At 38.0% G+C, this 14,580-nt stretch overlaps 4 protein-coding genes across 9 annotated transcripts; 2 read left to right on the top strand and 2 right to left on the bottom strand.

Moving 5' to 3' along the window:
* Nucleotides 384-3,680, top strand: LOC18783528 (B2 protein). 3 transcript variants are annotated; one of them, XM_007215694.2, is made up of 6 exons: nt 384-477; nt 1,650-2,213; nt 2,596-2,696; nt 2,833-2,916; nt 3,048-3,158; nt 3,247-3,680. In XM_007215694.2, the coding sequence occupies exons 2-6, from the start codon at nt 1,679-1,681 to the stop codon at nt 3,292-3,294; spliced, it is 879 nt and encodes a 292-aa protein (XP_007215756.1). In that variant the 5' UTR covers nt 384-477; nt 1,650-1,678; the 3' UTR covers nt 3,295-3,680. The 3 variants fall into 3 exon arrangements, with proteins under 3 accessions (XP_007215756.1, XP_007215755.1, XP_007215757.1); XM_007215693.2 differs by having other exon boundaries at nt 396-482; XM_007215695.2 differs by having other exon boundaries at nt 437-630.
* On the bottom strand, nt 3,430-5,686 carry LOC18783833 (agamous-like MADS-box protein AGL82). Its single transcript, XM_007216822.2, has 2 exons — nt 4,999-5,686; nt 3,430-4,804 (listed from the first exon to the last, which is right to left on the bottom strand). Exons 1-2 carry the CDS (start codon nt 5,506-5,508, stop codon nt 4,187-4,189), a joined length of 1,128 nt encoding a protein of 375 aa, XP_007216884.2. The 5' UTR covers nt 5,509-5,686; the 3' UTR covers nt 3,430-4,186.
* Nucleotides 6,456-9,558, bottom strand: LOC18782326 (transcription and mRNA export factor SUS1). 2 transcript variants are annotated; one of them, XM_007217133.2, is made up of 5 exons: nt 9,402-9,558; nt 9,064-9,151; nt 8,856-8,950; nt 7,794-7,870; nt 6,456-6,821 (listed from the first exon to the last, which is right to left on the bottom strand). In XM_007217133.2, coding segments are annotated over exons 1-5 (336 nt in total). In that variant the 5' UTR covers nt 9,404-9,558; the 3' UTR covers nt 6,456-6,747. The 2 variants fall into 2 exon arrangements, with proteins under 2 accessions (XP_007217195.1, XP_020414675.1); XM_020559086.1 differs by having other exon boundaries at nt 9,349-9,487.
* LOC18782187 (protease HtpX homolog) lies at nt 9,777-13,861 on the top strand. Of its 3 annotated transcripts, XR_002270624.1 has the most exons (10): nt 9,782-10,133; nt 11,384-11,441; nt 11,550-11,617; nt 11,720-11,899; nt 12,375-12,471; nt 12,660-12,769; nt 12,869-13,002; nt 13,083-13,261; nt 13,382-13,429; nt 13,636-13,861. XR_002270624.1 is itself a non-coding variant. In XM_007215588.2 (9 exons), exons 1-8 carry the CDS (start codon nt 9,915-9,917, stop codon nt 13,234-13,236), a joined length of 1,020 nt encoding a protein of 339 aa, XP_007215650.1. In that variant the 5' UTR covers nt 9,783-9,914; the 3' UTR covers nt 13,237-13,261; nt 13,636-13,861. The 3 variants fall into 3 exon arrangements, 2 of the variants coding, with proteins under 2 accessions (XP_020414674.1, XP_007215650.1); XM_007215588.2 differs by lacking the exon at nt 13,382-13,429 and having other exon boundaries at nt 9,783-10,133; XM_020559085.1 differs by lacking the exons at nt 13,083-13,261; nt 13,382-13,429; nt 13,636-13,861 and having other exon boundaries at nt 9,777-10,133; nt 12,867-12,990.

The raw sequence follows: 14,580 nt of genomic DNA, 5'->3' as shown, positions 1-14,580 counted from the left end.
TAATTTAGAGTTTCTTAGACTATCGTTTGTGGATTTTTGTTGTTTAAATCTATTAAATACTAGGTATGAATTTAGATGAACATTTCTCTAGCATTAAAGTCTTTATCACTTGAACCTAACACAAGTTATTTACTCCACAGAAAATTTTGTAGATAATTTGAGTAATTTGGAATGGTCTTTTACAATTAGAAAGACGTAACTTGAAGTATCATTGTGGCTAGTGAAATTGTCCAAGCATTTAATGGTCAATACATTCTACATAACTACTTTATCAAGTACACCCGTTAATTGAATCGTGACTACTTTGTGACCACAAAAAAAGAGATTCAAAATGAAAACCCGGAGTGGCAACGGATGTGATTCACCAAACCTGCAAGGGCATTTCCGGTAAACTGTACCATATATATAACAATAAAGATCCAGCTGCACTCCTCCTCTGTCGTGTCTTCCGGGTTCACAGGGCAAAGCAGATAAAAGGTAAGGTGAGCTTCTTTCTGATCCCCAAATCTAGGGTTCTCTAAAGCTTCAAAAATTCACTCTTACTACACAAAATCAAGGCCTTAAGCCCTTCACTTTTCTTCTTTAAGCTAGTAATTGAAGCTTTTGTGTGCTTCTTCTCTCTGTTAATTGGTAATTACTTGTCACATTTTGCGAATTGCATTTTCTCCTCCTCAATTTCTGTTGCTTTACCCTTCTTATTGTTCTAATCTCAAATGCGTGTTTTGGATCTTTGAATTTGTTACATATACGTTGATGTGTAGGAAACCTTTTGGATTTATGTCTTTTTGCAGCTGATTAGTTCATTTTCAGCTTCGGATTTGGAGTAATGTTGGTAGTTGGAACTTGCGTTGTTCCAATTTTTTTTATTTTCTGTAATTTGGTTGACTTTTTAGTCGGTGTAAATTTTTTCTTTTACTTGTTTGGTTGGTTGGAAAATGGAGTAAATGCAGAAAGAAAACTACGAAACTCAAATATTTAGCTTCTTCAGGTGTCTGGGTCAGTTCTAAATCATGCTGTACATTGACATGAGTATCTCAAAATCATCTTTTTTGATTTTTTATATAAAATATTTGTACTTTTCTTTTGATTAATAGTTATTTTGCACTTATAAAATGGTAAAACAGCATGTTTATTTACTTGCGAAAGTTAGTATTACCTTATCTGCCAATTTATCTCGTAAATCTTTATTTTCATCCACTTCTTTTTTCTTTTGTGCATGTATATGATGGTAACATGACTCTTTCTTTCATGAACATATGAGCTGTTCTCATGATTCTCTTATCCTCTTCCGTTCAACTCAGCATTGAACTAATATGGTTCATCTTTTCAGTATATGCTACTTATGTGAGCCAATTATGAATGTTGTCCCCTTATCTTTTCTTAATTTATAGAATCTTCCTTTAATGCTGTTTAATCAAAGTTCCTATCAGCATTTGTTCCGTTATCACTGCCTTTGTGCTTTTCTAAAATTAGATAAGCATGCTTTGCATTATTATACCTATTTACTATATGCTTTAACTTTTTTGGGTTTAACTGATTTTTCTGTTCTCAATCCCATTTTTTATTCTTTGAGCTGTTAAGTTAATTTCTCTTTCTCCTTCTCATAAAAAAAAAGTTCTTTTTCTGGTTTCTGAAAAACCGTTTTGTAGGATCTGTCAATCCGAGTATATTTTGCAAGATGGACAGCATGAACAGCTTTTGGCAATTGGGTGATGAGCTTCGAGGACAGTCAAAAGTCGCAGAAGATCAAAAATGGTTTATGGCCGCTTCAAAGTTGGCTGAGCAGACAAGGGTAAAGGGCGAGCGTATGAATAACCTTGATCTTTCAAAGGGCCCAGCCGAGACAAGGGCAAGGGATAAATTTGGGTTCCAGGAAGATAACAAATTTGAAAGCCTTAACTTTAATATGCTGAGCTTGGACTCTAAAGTAAATGAAAATGTGAGCAAAAGTTCCTTTAGGAATGGTATTTATAACATGAATGCAGTTTACCAGAAAAACAATGCAAGTGTTGTGGGAAACATGACTGGTAACAAGTACAGCAACAAAGAAATCAACAACAGCAATATCAACAATGAATCTGCAAATACAGTTGAAAAAAGGTTCAAGACCTTGCCGGCAACCGAGACGCTCCCGAGAAATGAGGTGCTTGGAGGTTACATCTTTGTGTGTAACAATGACACAATGCAGGAGGATTTAAAGCGACAATTATTTGGTAAATTTGATTTATTCTTATCTTCCTTAAGAATCTGTTTTAGATTTGTAATTTTTTTTAGTTTTATTTATTTATTTATAAAGATTGTGGGTTATAACTTAAGGTATAGGTTAAAATGACTAATTCTTAGCTTGCATTCTCTGCATTTGCAGTCTTTACAGAGATAATAGTTCATGTAAAGGGATCCTTAAGGGTTTGAATGCATAAAAGTTATAACTAGGAATAAAATACACTGGATGAAATGGTTTATGATGTTTGTACATATTCCTCTACCCATGCAACTTAATTAATGGAGTTACCAATAAATGCAGATTATGCTTATAAATTATACAGTTTTTATTCCTTCTTTGTGTTTGTGTTAATCTTTATATCTATATAATAGGTTTACCTCCAAGATATAGGGATTCTGTTCGGGCAATAACACCAGGCTTGCCTTTGTTTCTCTACAACTATACAACACACCAACTGCATGGCATTTTCGAGGTTTGTTCTCAAACTTCCTATATATTGTATTCATTCATATGTTTTGGCTGGAATATTCTTGGTGGTATAGCATGTATGCTGACTTGGCTATCATCTTAGCTTATTATTTGATCCGTTTTCAATTGCTTTTATGCAGGCAGCAAGCTTTGGTGGTTCAAACATTGATCCAACTGCTTGGGAAGACAAGAAATGTAAAGGCGAGTCGAGATTTCCTGCTCAGGTAGAATTTGTAACGATAAAGAAAGCTTTGTTCTTTTGGTTTTTGGCATTTATCTTCTTTTCGTCTTTGGGTTTGAGAGCCATTTATCCAATTTATTGATGGCATTTATCTTCCATATAAATAATTATTAGGTAAGGATCCGCGTTAGGAAACTCTGCAAGGCTTTGGAAGAAGATGCCTTCAGGCCAGTCTTGCACCACTATGATGGTCCCAAGTTTCGTCTTGAGCTGTCAATTCCTGAGGTATGGCACCTAAGTCACTGGTTGCATTGTTTTCTTCTTTGAGTTAAATTTTACTGGCTTCATACGAACCTATTTGATGATTTTTCAGACCCTGGATCTATTGGACCTATGCGAACAAGCGGGCTCTGCAGCATAAGCTAAATGTTGGCAGCAAGATGCCGATGTAGTAGGTTTTTTGTGGTGCATGTCAGCTGTGTGCTTTCAACAGCTTTTCCATGGAGCGCAAGCTTGGGGGTTAAGTCTGGTATTTACTTTATCTTGTGGAGTTATATAGTGCTTAGCGTGAGTGAGAGCCTGCTGAATAAGTGTGTGTCTCTTGTGAAGATACTTGTTTAAGTTGTACAACATTTGAGAGCTCGGGTTTTATGATGATGAAAAATGAAGTCGCAAGATGTAAAAGGGATATGACTGCTCTGTAATGTAATGTAGGAGTGGTAAAACCTCTGAAGGTCAAGTCCTTGATGCGATGTGTCTCTAATCTATTGGGTTGTTCCTTGTGTTGGTTTGGTCAATTTGGAGAGCATCTACCTTCTTCTTTACTCATATAGTAACTTAAGTCTCTTCCAAGGGCTCAAATCCGGCATGCGTTTGTGATTTCTATCAATTCTAGGGCAATAACATAGATATTGGTAAAACTTGTAAAGGCTTTTGCGGGAAAATCGAAAAAAGGGTGCATAATTATGATAAGACAAGGGATCCAATGTAAACAAGAGAAAAAGCATCCGACGCAAAAAAACCCAAACAAGGAATTTTGCTTTGGGATGACAATTTGCCCCCCGAATTGAACTTGAGAAGAGAAATAATACTATATTAATAAAACTAGTTAGTGATATTTATAGAATTCAAATAGGGTGACGCCTAATAGATTAACAAGTACATATCTTCAAGCAAGCCAAAGCTTCTATATATAGTATCTCTATCAAAAAAGAGAGCCAAAGTTTCAAAATAGCCGGAACTCCTTGTCTAGCCTATACTGAATAAAAGTTGAACGAACCTTAAAACCCAAATCCCCCCAAGTACCCTGAGGCCTATTTATACGTGGATACGTTGTTCTGTTTGAATTGGAACATGCTGTCGTACAACATGCGCACTTGATCATCAACATAAGATTGAGATTGAGATTGAGATTGAGATTGAGATTCAGACTGAGATGAAGTAGCAAACTGTTGATATTCAAATGAAAAAGAAGCTGCCGAGACTGGACAATCGGTATGACTTGGTTGCAAGGATAGAGAAAGCGGTTCATCATATGCAACATTTATTGGAGGCACGTCCAGAGCATGTTCAACGCTTAGTTGTTGTTGTTCAACTTGAGATGTCGTAGCAGCACTGGACAATATCGGGTCGTGCATATATGGTGGTTGCATGGGATTATTATTATAGAATGTCGGCTTCTCCTCCATATTTCCATATTGCAGAGGAACTGCATCAATTCCAAACAGGTCATAATCCCAGATAGATGTCGTGCCCTTATAATCCGAAACATTTGATGGAGCATACTGAATGTTGTTATTGGCCCATGAAGTGCTTGCAGATGCAAATTGATCCCAGCCACTTTCGCTCATCCCCATTGAACCATAATTACTAGGGTTCTGATCATCAACCATTGAAAGAAATGGAGGGTCTAGGTTGCTTTGAACCAAGGCCTGCACATTATGTCAAAGAAAAAGGAGCATGCTAATTATTAGCACCAAAATAAGAATATATACCATACGTGGGTTAGACCAGTTGGCTAGAGCAGTGAGTTAGAGTATCTTAGAGTATCGCTTGTATAAAAAAAAATGTATGTTCAAGAAAAAGAGTTAGAGAGAAAGTTGAGAATTAAAGGGTACTCACTCACCATTGGGGGTATATAATCTTGTATTGCAGGTTTCTTTGAATCGATCATCATCATGTTGTGTATCTTGTGGGCAGCTTGAATTTTGGCCTCTAAATTGTTTAAAAGCTCTTGCATTTGGTCCAATGAATACTCATTAAGACGGTCGTCCCATGTAGGATACTTCTCTTCATAACTCTTGGTGCGTAGTTTCACAATCTCTTTCTTAACTTGCATTGTTTGGGTGGCATAAAAGTCAGCCAAGTTCTGAACTTTCTTGATCTTTGATGAATTGGACTTGTACTTGTCAATGATTTCCTTCACCTCTTCAAATTTCGCAGGGAAGGTTTGAGGAGGGGCCAGTTTGCCCTCGGATTTCTTCTCATAAACGATTGTACACACCTTCACATCACAAAGGGTGGTTAACTCAAAAGCCTTCTTAAACAATCCATTCTTTCTCTTCCGAAAAGTAACCTTGCGAGCTTTGTCGTCCTGAATCAGCTCCAAAGCTAGCTTTGTCTTACGTCGACCCATGTCTATGTTTTTGTTCTAAGAAAAAAACAGCAAGATAAGATCATGTTAGAACATATTACATCGCCGAGTTCAAACCCCCTCCCCGTACATATTATCAAACTAAAGGCGTTTTCTTTTAAGAAACACATACCATAAGCATAACCGATAAGTCTTCGTTCTTATCAGTTCATCAGAATATATCAATGACAGACAAACTAATTCATGAACACAACAATCCGAACATAAATCAACGTATACAGAATTATAACAAAGGATTTCTTAAGACAAAGAAGTAAGAACAGAAGTGTTGAAACTAAATAATGGTGCAAGAAGGAAGAACCTTAGTTTCGATGGCTTCTTCTCACTATGTAGATTAAGATTCAATGCAGATAAGAAAAAGAGGGAGGTTTATGGTTCTTTATATTAGGTTTAGATCATGGGATGATGAAAAGAAAGGAGGTTTACGGATATCTCCTTTATACGGGAGGGATTGTGCTCCCGTCTCTGGTCACGAATAAGGAAACAAAATCATAGTGATTGATTGTTTCTGTTTTTTTTTTCAAAAATTTCCTTTACGAATATGGAGTTAATTGATTAATCAGCACACAAAATATTTGGGATACCCGAAATCCCGATTCTTTCCCATTATTTATCAGCATTAATTGAGAATAAATTATTATTTTATTTTAAAGCAGGGTAGCACAAGAGGAAACTTAATTTTAATTTCCCAAACCCCTCCCTCCCATCCCATCCCATCCCATGAGAGAAATTATTAAAATATATATTAAGTACGCGTGAGTCTTTATATGCAAGAAACTAAAAACAAATTTATTTTTATATGCAACCGCCCATGGAGATGTTCGCGTGCTGGTTTTTCTTAGTTTTATTGGAAAAAAAAAAGGGGGAAGAAGAAGAATGCTCGATGTTCTTTCAATTCAACATCCATGAGCTGCATACGACACTATAAATTTCTTATGAAGTGATCACTTTAGAAAAAAAGACAAACCGCAAGAACAATTGTATTATATATAAATATTATTACATGGGAAAAATGTGAGTTAAGTTGCTTTCCATAAACAATGATACAATTCTCATGCGTGCAGCTTTAATTCCCAGAAATAACAGTTGACCCACCCTCCAAGCAATTGAACAGATGTTGGCACTTTGCAATGCTGAACTAGTTTTCAAATGAGTTTCATTCAGCAAAGGCTTCATCATCATATTCCTACTATTGTCACAGTTAGCAACCATGGTGCCGCATCAAAGAGCTGCTGATACGAGAAACGTGCGAATTCTTTGCAAAAGCTCAGCCTTTATGGAATCGGGAATGGAGGCTGTCGGGGAAAAGAGTTGACGAATTTACAATTGTTAGGGCAATACAATGCAAAAGGGAATAACAAATTCAAACAGTAGGATTCATTCACTTATAGGTAGGGAGAAGTGAGGATTTATTGGCAAACAGGGGATCAACAACAGCATGACATGAATGTGGGTGAGATTATGTCAAATCAAATCCAGGTAACTGAATCTCTTTTCATTCTAAGAGTTCCTTCCCTTGACTGCCCGTATCATCAAGTTGGTCAGTTTCATTGGGACAAATGGGATGACACCTTATCCCATTTGTCCAAGTGAAGCCGAGTCTCACTTACAGAGGATAGCGTTTGAAAGAAACCCATCAAAGTTGCAAGAATAAAAACAAACAGAAAGCCATTGTGTACAAATGTATTCTATACATATAATGTAAACCAGTGGAGATTAAAGTGAGTACTCTAGATATTTCTAGTATTAGCGAAGCCAAGAATCCACCCTATTAGATTGATTTCAGTGAAGGTCAAATACTAATGAACATGGAGAGATGAAACATCATTTAAACTAATTTTGCGAGTTCTCAGACTACACTAAAGGGGTTTTGCTGTCCCTAATGATCACTAAAAGAAAACAGCCACACCATCAGCACATACAACCACCATCACCAAGGTCCAGAAAACCACCACCCCCTGGCTCTGACAGAACCCACAATTGCAGGCATGCAGCTTCCTAACCTACCCATACCACATAGTATGAGACTACCACTCTAACCAACACCAACCACCCACCCGTCTTCATTAAAATTCCTCAGAAACACCATAATCTAGACACTTCCTGCTCCCTTGTGGACACTAAAAGCGCATTTTACGGCGATGCCCAACTCTCCTCCCTTCATGTCAAGTTTTCCAAGAAGGTGATATTTAGAACAAAGTAATCATAAAATTCCAAGAAAAACATGCAATCATGTAGACAATCAAAAGGAAAAAAGAAAGATTTACCTCTGCCCTTTGGGGTGATTACATGTACAAGGTCATCCACAGTAACATTGTTCCTCCCTTTTTTCTTTATAAACGCCCTAACATAAAAAAGATACACATGGGTTGAAAGATGTCCAATTAGCAACCTTGATGGTAAACACTTGGTTGAGTGCATATAAACCTTATGTTCAACATAAAGAAACAACTTCGCACTATTCAAATTTATAACTCATGGCTGAGGCTATCTTAGCATCCAATTCTATTCGCAAACATCATAACTAGAACACTTAGTTTTTTAATACAACTATATAATCAAACACCAATAGCTTAGTTAGCCATTTGGTTCCTTCATTTTCCCATATACTATGCAGCGTTGACCATTGATAGAGGATTCCATCACGAAGCTGCTGAAATCCCGAAGACAAGATTCCAGGTTACGAAACCATCGAGCCCCTAAAACCATAACGCAATCTCCCAGAGGAAGAACATGGAAATCAGCCTCAATTAGTAGTCTTGTAGAGTAACCAGCAACCCTCAGAACCGTCTTTTGCAAGTGAGCTTAGTTTCATTAGCCACCATGAGCTCAAAACAATCTTCCTCAAGTGTATGGCAAAAGAGTCTACCTAAAGTTATGAGTGCTGGCCAAATTGATCACCACTGTAACTGGATTTATTTGATTTTTAATAACATGGGCCATAGTTTTGTGGCATCATAAATCCAGTGAGGGTGTGCAAAGAGACTTCCAATTGTTCTGCATCTTCAGGTTCCTCATTCATTTCGAGGGTCCCCACAAACATCATAAAATATAACTCCCCCTCGAAATTACTTATCAAACAACGAAATTTATTTTTACTGAATTTCCATACACTCGTTATGAATTGATCACAGAATTGTAATTGTTATCGGACAAAAGTCATTTTGCACCATAAACCTCTCCAATCATAACAATGCCATATCATTCTCATTGGTCGTGGTTTAGAAGCAGATGTGGGTCAAGGAGTTTAGGTGTAAAGAAAGTAACTGGGCAATAGTGGTGACCTCAAAACAGAAAAAAAGAAAAGAAAAAAAAAAGTAGTATAATACCTGCAAAGAGCTTTCATTTCATCCTTCCACCCACATTCTATTAGCCTTTCCCTCAGAAGCTCCATTAATCTCTCTTTTTCACCGCTCTCAATCAACTGAAAATTCAACCACCAACCGGAAAACGCTAAGCTAACTCAGCAAACAAAGGAGAAAGGAATAATCTCAGACTTTCAGTGAAAAAGAAAAAAAAAAGATGGAAAAAACAAACCTCGATGTTGATAAGCTCTTGAAAAGTGGGCTCTTTTCCTTGATTCTCCATAACATCCGGCGTCGGCGGACGATTCACCGATTTCCTCCTTTTTTTAATAACAAAAGATGGAGGAAATTCTATTAAAAATCCAGTCTTCTAACACACTATGCAAAAGAAAACATCAAAAGAACATAGCTGACTGTTGTAAACCTTAACATAATATTCATTAAATTAGTTAGCTTATGTTAACATGGCTTTATCAATGTAAACAAAACCCTAGCTAACTTAGGTTAGGGAACTAACATGGGTTCATCAATGTAAACAAAACCCTAGCTAGCTTAGGTTAGGGAACTAACATGGCTGTATCTATCACGGACCCAGAAATCTACGACTTTGTTCGAACACTCTGCGACTTGAAGAGGAAAGTAGATTGATCACGAAGATCGATGAACGTGAAACTGGTTAAACACTGTAATTAAACGACGTCGTCTCCGTTGGTGAAACGGAGTAGGTTAAATTGGGCCACTTCAACCCACTCTTTATTTTTTTAGACTGTACGGTCCAACCAGATGGATTGGTTTGGGCCGATATATTTGCTCTTTTTGGGCCTTATGAGTTATTGTCCTCTTTGCCCCTACCCGCTACAAACCAAAAAAAAAAAAACCAACTCCGGTCAACTGAAAGCGAAATGGCGCCAAACGGTCACCATATGAACGGCTGTGGACACAAACGTACAAACGCTTGAGGGCTGGAGGACGCATGTTCAGTCAAATTAGACCTGATAAGCAGAAAATGGAGTTTAGGCTTTAATATTATACGCCTCTACTGTTAATCAGTTCAGACTTCAGAGGCTCTGTCTGCGCGCTTCCATGGCTTCCGTGTCCCTCTCTTCTCTGTGCCTGACGCAGAACCCTAATTCTATCAGTTTTAGCTCCATAGCTTCCGATCATGTGAGGTTTGGTTCACCTACTATTGAATTCGGCTCCGTCAAGAAGTATCGGAGAGATAGAGCTGTCGTCTGCAGAGCTTCCTCGGTTGTCTTTCGCAACCTCGATGCCGATGACTTTCGGCACCCTCTCGACAAACAGGTGTGATTAGTTGTTTACTCTGTGAGGAATAATATTTTGTATGGTCAGTGGCATTTGTTTCTCTAGAAAAATAAGAAAATACTGTGAAAACAAAAGCCACAGCTTAACAGCCTAAGTCAGTTGATTCAAAGTCCTTATTGACTCACTCTCAGTTTTCCTCTACAGAAAGTAGAAATGTTAACGGTGCATAATTCTTGCCGTTGCTAATTTGTATTTGGATTAGCTATTTGGCAGTGTTCGAAAAATCGGCCTAGGCGCTAGGCGGCCGCCTAGGCGGCGTCCTTTTTTTTTTTTTTTCCCGACTTTAAAGAAAACCACGCTGCCTCTTTCTCCTCTGAGAGTGACGAGGATATTGAGTTTTGAGTCCGATACCGAGAGAGTCTTGGAGGGATACCCTAGGCGGCATCCTTTTTTTTTTTTTTTTTTTTCTTTCCCCTGACTTTAAAGAAAACCATGCTGCCTCTCTCTCCTCTGAGAGTGACGAGGATATTGAGTTTTGAGTCCGATACCGAGAGAGTCTTGGAGGGATATGTAGAGTGAGAGGCTTAGCCTTTCATTTCAAGTATTTTTCTTTGGCAGTATTCGAAAAATCGGCCTAGGCGCTAGGCGGCCGCCTAGGCGGCGTCCTTTTTTTTGTTTTTGTTCTCTCTCTTTCCCCTGACTTTAAAGAAAAGCATGCTGCATCTCTCTCCTCTGAGAGTGACGAGGATATTGAGTTTTGAGTCCGGTACCGAGAGAGTCTTGGAGGGATATGTAGAGTGAGAGGCTTAGCCTTTCATTTCAAGTATTTTTCTTTGGCAGTGTTTGAAAAATCGGCCTAGGCGGCGTCCTTTTATTTCAATTTTTTTTTTTTCCTGACTTTAAAGAAAACCACGCTGCCTCTCTCTCCTCTGAGTGACGAGGATGTTGAGTTTGAGTCCGATACCGAGAGAGTCTTGGAGGGATATGTAGAGGAGGAAGAGTTAGACTGAGAGGCTTAGCCTTTCATTTCAAGTATTTTTCTTTGTAGTACTATTATATGCTTTATGCTTAACTTTTTTCCCATTTTTTTTTTATCAATTATGGTACTTTATAATTTATATATCCTTTTATTTTGCATGATTTTGGTATAAATTTATAATTTATAATGATACAAAATAACTATAAAAAAAAACCGCCTAGCGATTTTTCGAACATTGCTATTTGGTAATGTTTCTTCTATGCACGTAATGCTTTCTATATGCTTGGAATTTTATTTCCTTATTACGCAGAACACGCTGATTTTGAGGGCGATTCCAGGATTGAATGAGCTTGGAAAGATTCTTCTAGGTAATAGGCCTCTAATGTGGTGTACAATTAAACTTGTGTCAAACTGTGTTTGCTAAAGACTTGGGTTTTTTTTTCTTCTTTCTGAATTTGTTTTTATGGCTGTTGCAGGATCCGTTGCAGAGCAAGTCATGCTTCTGGAGAATATTGGAACATCCCTTCTTGTTTCTAAAGATCAGGTTAGTTCAGTTTATCATCTCTTGCCAGTGGAAAACTTGTCTTTGGGAAAAGCAAAAAAGAAAAGCTATTGCAATAATTTTGTATTATTTTTGTTTTATCAGCTTTCTGGCCTACATCAATTGATGGTTGAGGCCGCGGAAATCCTCAATATTGATGCTCCTGATCTATATGTTCGTCAAAGTCCTGTACCAAATGCATATACCTTAGCAATAAGTGGTAAAAAGCCATTTGTTGTTGTTCATACTAGCCTTGTGGAGCTTTTGACTCGAGAAGAGTTACAGGTGATCAATTTTCTCTTTGATGTTGATTGCTCAACCCGTATTTTGTATTTTCATCCTTACTTTCTCTCAGTTCTCAGTCAAGGTTTTCTGCTGATGTTTTTTCTTTTGGAAGTTGGCTTTGATGTTCAACTTCATTCATAAATTAGTTTCATAACTGTTTCTCTCTGGGTTTTTCCCTGCATACAGCATACATATATTATAATTGGAAATGAGTGTGCTTTAAATACATGCATTATCTAGGGTCTGTAGTAAGATCGGAACATTACCACGTTCTATCTGTCTATCTGTACACGCGTAAACACTCAATACACACACTTAATGTATGTTGTAACCCAAACTTGTGCATGTGTTTTTGTGTGTGTGTATGCGCGCGGGGGGAGGGGAGTGGGTGCGAATCATGTACCTTTTAGATCTTGTAGGAGTACTGTCTTCAAATGATGCAGGTTTTAATATCCGCAGTTTAACTTGAAATTAGGCTGTTTTGGCTCATGAGTTGGGTCATCTCAAATGCGACCATGGTGTATGGCTGACATTTGCAAATATTCTTACCCTTGGAGCTTATACCATACCTGGTAAGGTGCCAGATACTTTTATACTTAGTTAAGGTAATTTGATTACTTTTGTTGTATTTGATTGTGTTAATTGAGCGCCATTTGCCTTTATTGTCATAGTCATAGTTGATCCATAATAATTTGCATCCCCCAAGAGTCTTCCTGAAGAGATGCGTAGGTATTGTTTTGAATACTTGTGTTATTCATAGGGCTTGGTGGGATGATTGCTCAGAGTTTAGAAGAACAGTTATTTCGTTGGCTTCGAGCAGCAGAGCTAACTTGTGATCGTGCAGCCCTTCTTGTTGCACAAGACCCAAAGGTATACAACCTCATTGTAGCTACTTGTTTTCCAATAAACTTGCTGTTTCATATTGGTTATCTTGATTTTCTGAGATCTACTTTTATGTGCCCACAAGAGGTGGTCATCTCTGTTCTAATGAAATTAGCTGGGGGCTGCCCTTCTCTGGCTGATCAACTAAATGTGGATGCATTTTTGGAACAAGCTCGCTCCTATGACAAAGCTTCTTCAAGCCCAGTAGGGTGGTATATAAGGTACGTGGCAGCATACGTATAGCACCCTTTGTTTGGTTATGCACATCCTAGGGTTGACTGTTTTAACTCATGCTGTCCAGAAATGCTCAAACGAGGCAACTTTCACATCCTCTGCCCGTTCTACGTGCTCGTGAAATTGATGAATGGTCAAGAAGTCAAGACTACACAACTCTTCTGAAACATGCAACACAGATCACTGGTGCAAAGAAAGTTTTAACAACACCAGGAAGATAGTCAAAATCCAAAGCACTGTGAAAAGGTATCACCTCCTTTCTATGTTTCATTTATAAGTGTACTTTCGAAGATGTAGTCTCACAGAATTATACTCTTTTTATTACGTATAATTTTTCCTTAGGAAACCTGTGCTTATTTTATACAGAAGAAAAATCATTGCTCTTTATCCATGGTCTTATGGAACAAAGAATAGGTTTGACTGATTGACTTCCTGGTCTTTGTTAGTTGCTTGACACTTATGGAACATAGCTATTTCATGTATCAATTCTGTCCTTGTCCTGCCATCATGAATGTTATGCATATTATGCTTTGACTAGACTTCATTTTTGGTTGTTTTATTCACGCTTTCCTTATTGTTTGTTATGATTTATGAAGATGCTCATTTTACGTTTCATTCAGGCAGCCCTGCGTCTCACGGCAAAGAGCTACAGAGATAAAGAGGATATGCTAAGAGTTTTTTCTGCTGTAAAAGCCTTGCTGTAAGTAAATTCTGCAGATTGAGGATGCACGGGTCGTAACTCATAAGTTGAGTACTTTGGCTTGTCAATCTTGTATTACAAATTTATTTGGTAATTAAACTGTATATATTGCATTACAAATTTATATTTTATAGAGTTATTTGGCATGCCTCCTCCACAACACACAAAATGATCAGCAGGCACGCTGTGTTGCATGCATATCCCGAAGTAGTAGTCTAATTTTCACTGGTATGAGAAGTGCTTGCAGCAATTTTTGTACTGAAAATTTGGAATTAAAGCACAAGAAAGCTGAAAACAAGAAAAGAGTGAGAGTTACAAAAAGTTTCTTGTTTGGTTGTAATTCTTAGAGCCGAAATGCCGGGGGCATGATTTGCATGAAGTTGGCTACTGCCCTATAAATACTGTGTCCACATTCAGTTAACAACACACACAAATTCCTTAATTTCTTCTGAGCAAACATGGCCTCCACCATTTCCCACCTTCCAGCATTTTGCTCAACTTTGGTTTTCCTTCTCCTTTTGAACGCGCTCTTTCCTTTTCATCGTGTTTCAGCTGGTCCAGGATTGCCAGTTCCCCATCCTCCACATTCAGGCTCAGCATCTGATCATCAAGAAATGCCTGCTTCCAATCCTCTACCTTCAGCCCCATTATTTGATCATCAAGCAATGCCTGCTTCCAATCCTCTACCTTCAGCCCCTTTATTTGATTATCAAGCAATGCCTGCTTCCAAGCCTCCACATTCGGGCTCAGCTTCAGATCATCATGCAATGCCTGCTTCGCATCCTCTGCAAACTAAAGATCATCAAGCAATGCCTGCTTCTCATTCTCCGCATTCAGGTTCAGTTTCAGATGGCAAAATCACCAC

Source organism: Prunus persica, chromosome G3 (genome assembly GCF_000346465.2).
Source record: "Prunus persica cultivar Lovell chromosome G3, Prunus_persica_NCBIv2, whole genome shotgun sequence".
In the NCBI taxonomy this organism is placed as follows: Eukaryota; Viridiplantae; Streptophyta; class Magnoliopsida; order Rosales; family Rosaceae; genus Prunus; species Prunus persica.
Note: the sequence above shows the minus strand (reverse complement) of the source record. Positions and strands in the feature narration are given on the sequence as shown.

What these genes read in the sequence shown, in the direction of transcription:
- LOC18783833 (XM_007216822.2), bottom strand. Translation starts at nt 5,508, where the DNA reads ATGGGTCGACGTAAGACAAAGCTAGCTTTGGAGCTGATTCAGGACGAC. An exon ending in AAGATTATATACCCCCAATG is followed by an intron (nt 4,805 to 4,998) that starts GTGAGTGAGTAC and finishes CATAATGTGCAG; the next exon opens with GCCTTGGTTCAAAGCAACCT.
- LOC18782187 (XM_007215588.2), top strand. Translation starts at nt 9,915, where the DNA reads ATGGCTTCCGTGTCCCTCTCTTCTCTGTGCCTGACGCAGAACCCTAAT. An exon ending in GCTTGGAAAGATTCTTCTAG is followed by an intron (nt 11,442 to 11,549) that starts GTAATAGGCCTC and finishes TGGCTGTTGCAG; the next exon opens with GATCCGTTGCAGAGCAAGTC. An exon ending in TTCTTGTTTCTAAAGATCAG is followed by an intron (nt 11,618 to 11,719) that starts GTTAGTTCAGTT and finishes TTGTTTTATCAG; the next exon opens with CTTTCTGGCCTACATCAATT.
- LOC18783528 (XM_007215694.2), top strand. Translation starts at nt 1,679, where the DNA reads ATGGACAGCATGAACAGCTTTTGGCAATTGGGTGATGAGCTTCGAGGA. An exon ending in AACTGCATGGCATTTTCGAG is followed by an intron (nt 2,697 to 2,832) that starts GTTTGTTCTCAA and finishes GCTTTTATGCAG; the next exon opens with GCAGCAAGCTTTGGTGGTTC. An exon ending in TTGAGCTGTCAATTCCTGAG is followed by an intron (nt 3,159 to 3,246) that starts GTATGGCACCTA and finishes ATGATTTTTCAG; the next exon opens with ACCCTGGATCTATTGGACCT.
- LOC18782326 (XM_007217133.2), bottom strand. An exon ending in AAGAGCTTATCAACATCGAG is followed by an intron (nt 8,951 to 9,063) that starts GTTTGTTTTTTC and finishes TTGAATTTTCAG; the next exon opens with TTGATTGAGAGCGGTGAAAA. An exon ending in GAAATGAAAGCTCTTTGCAG is followed by an intron (nt 7,871 to 8,855) that starts GTATTATACTAC and finishes TTTTTATGTTAG; the next exon opens with GGCGTTTATAAAGAAAAAAG.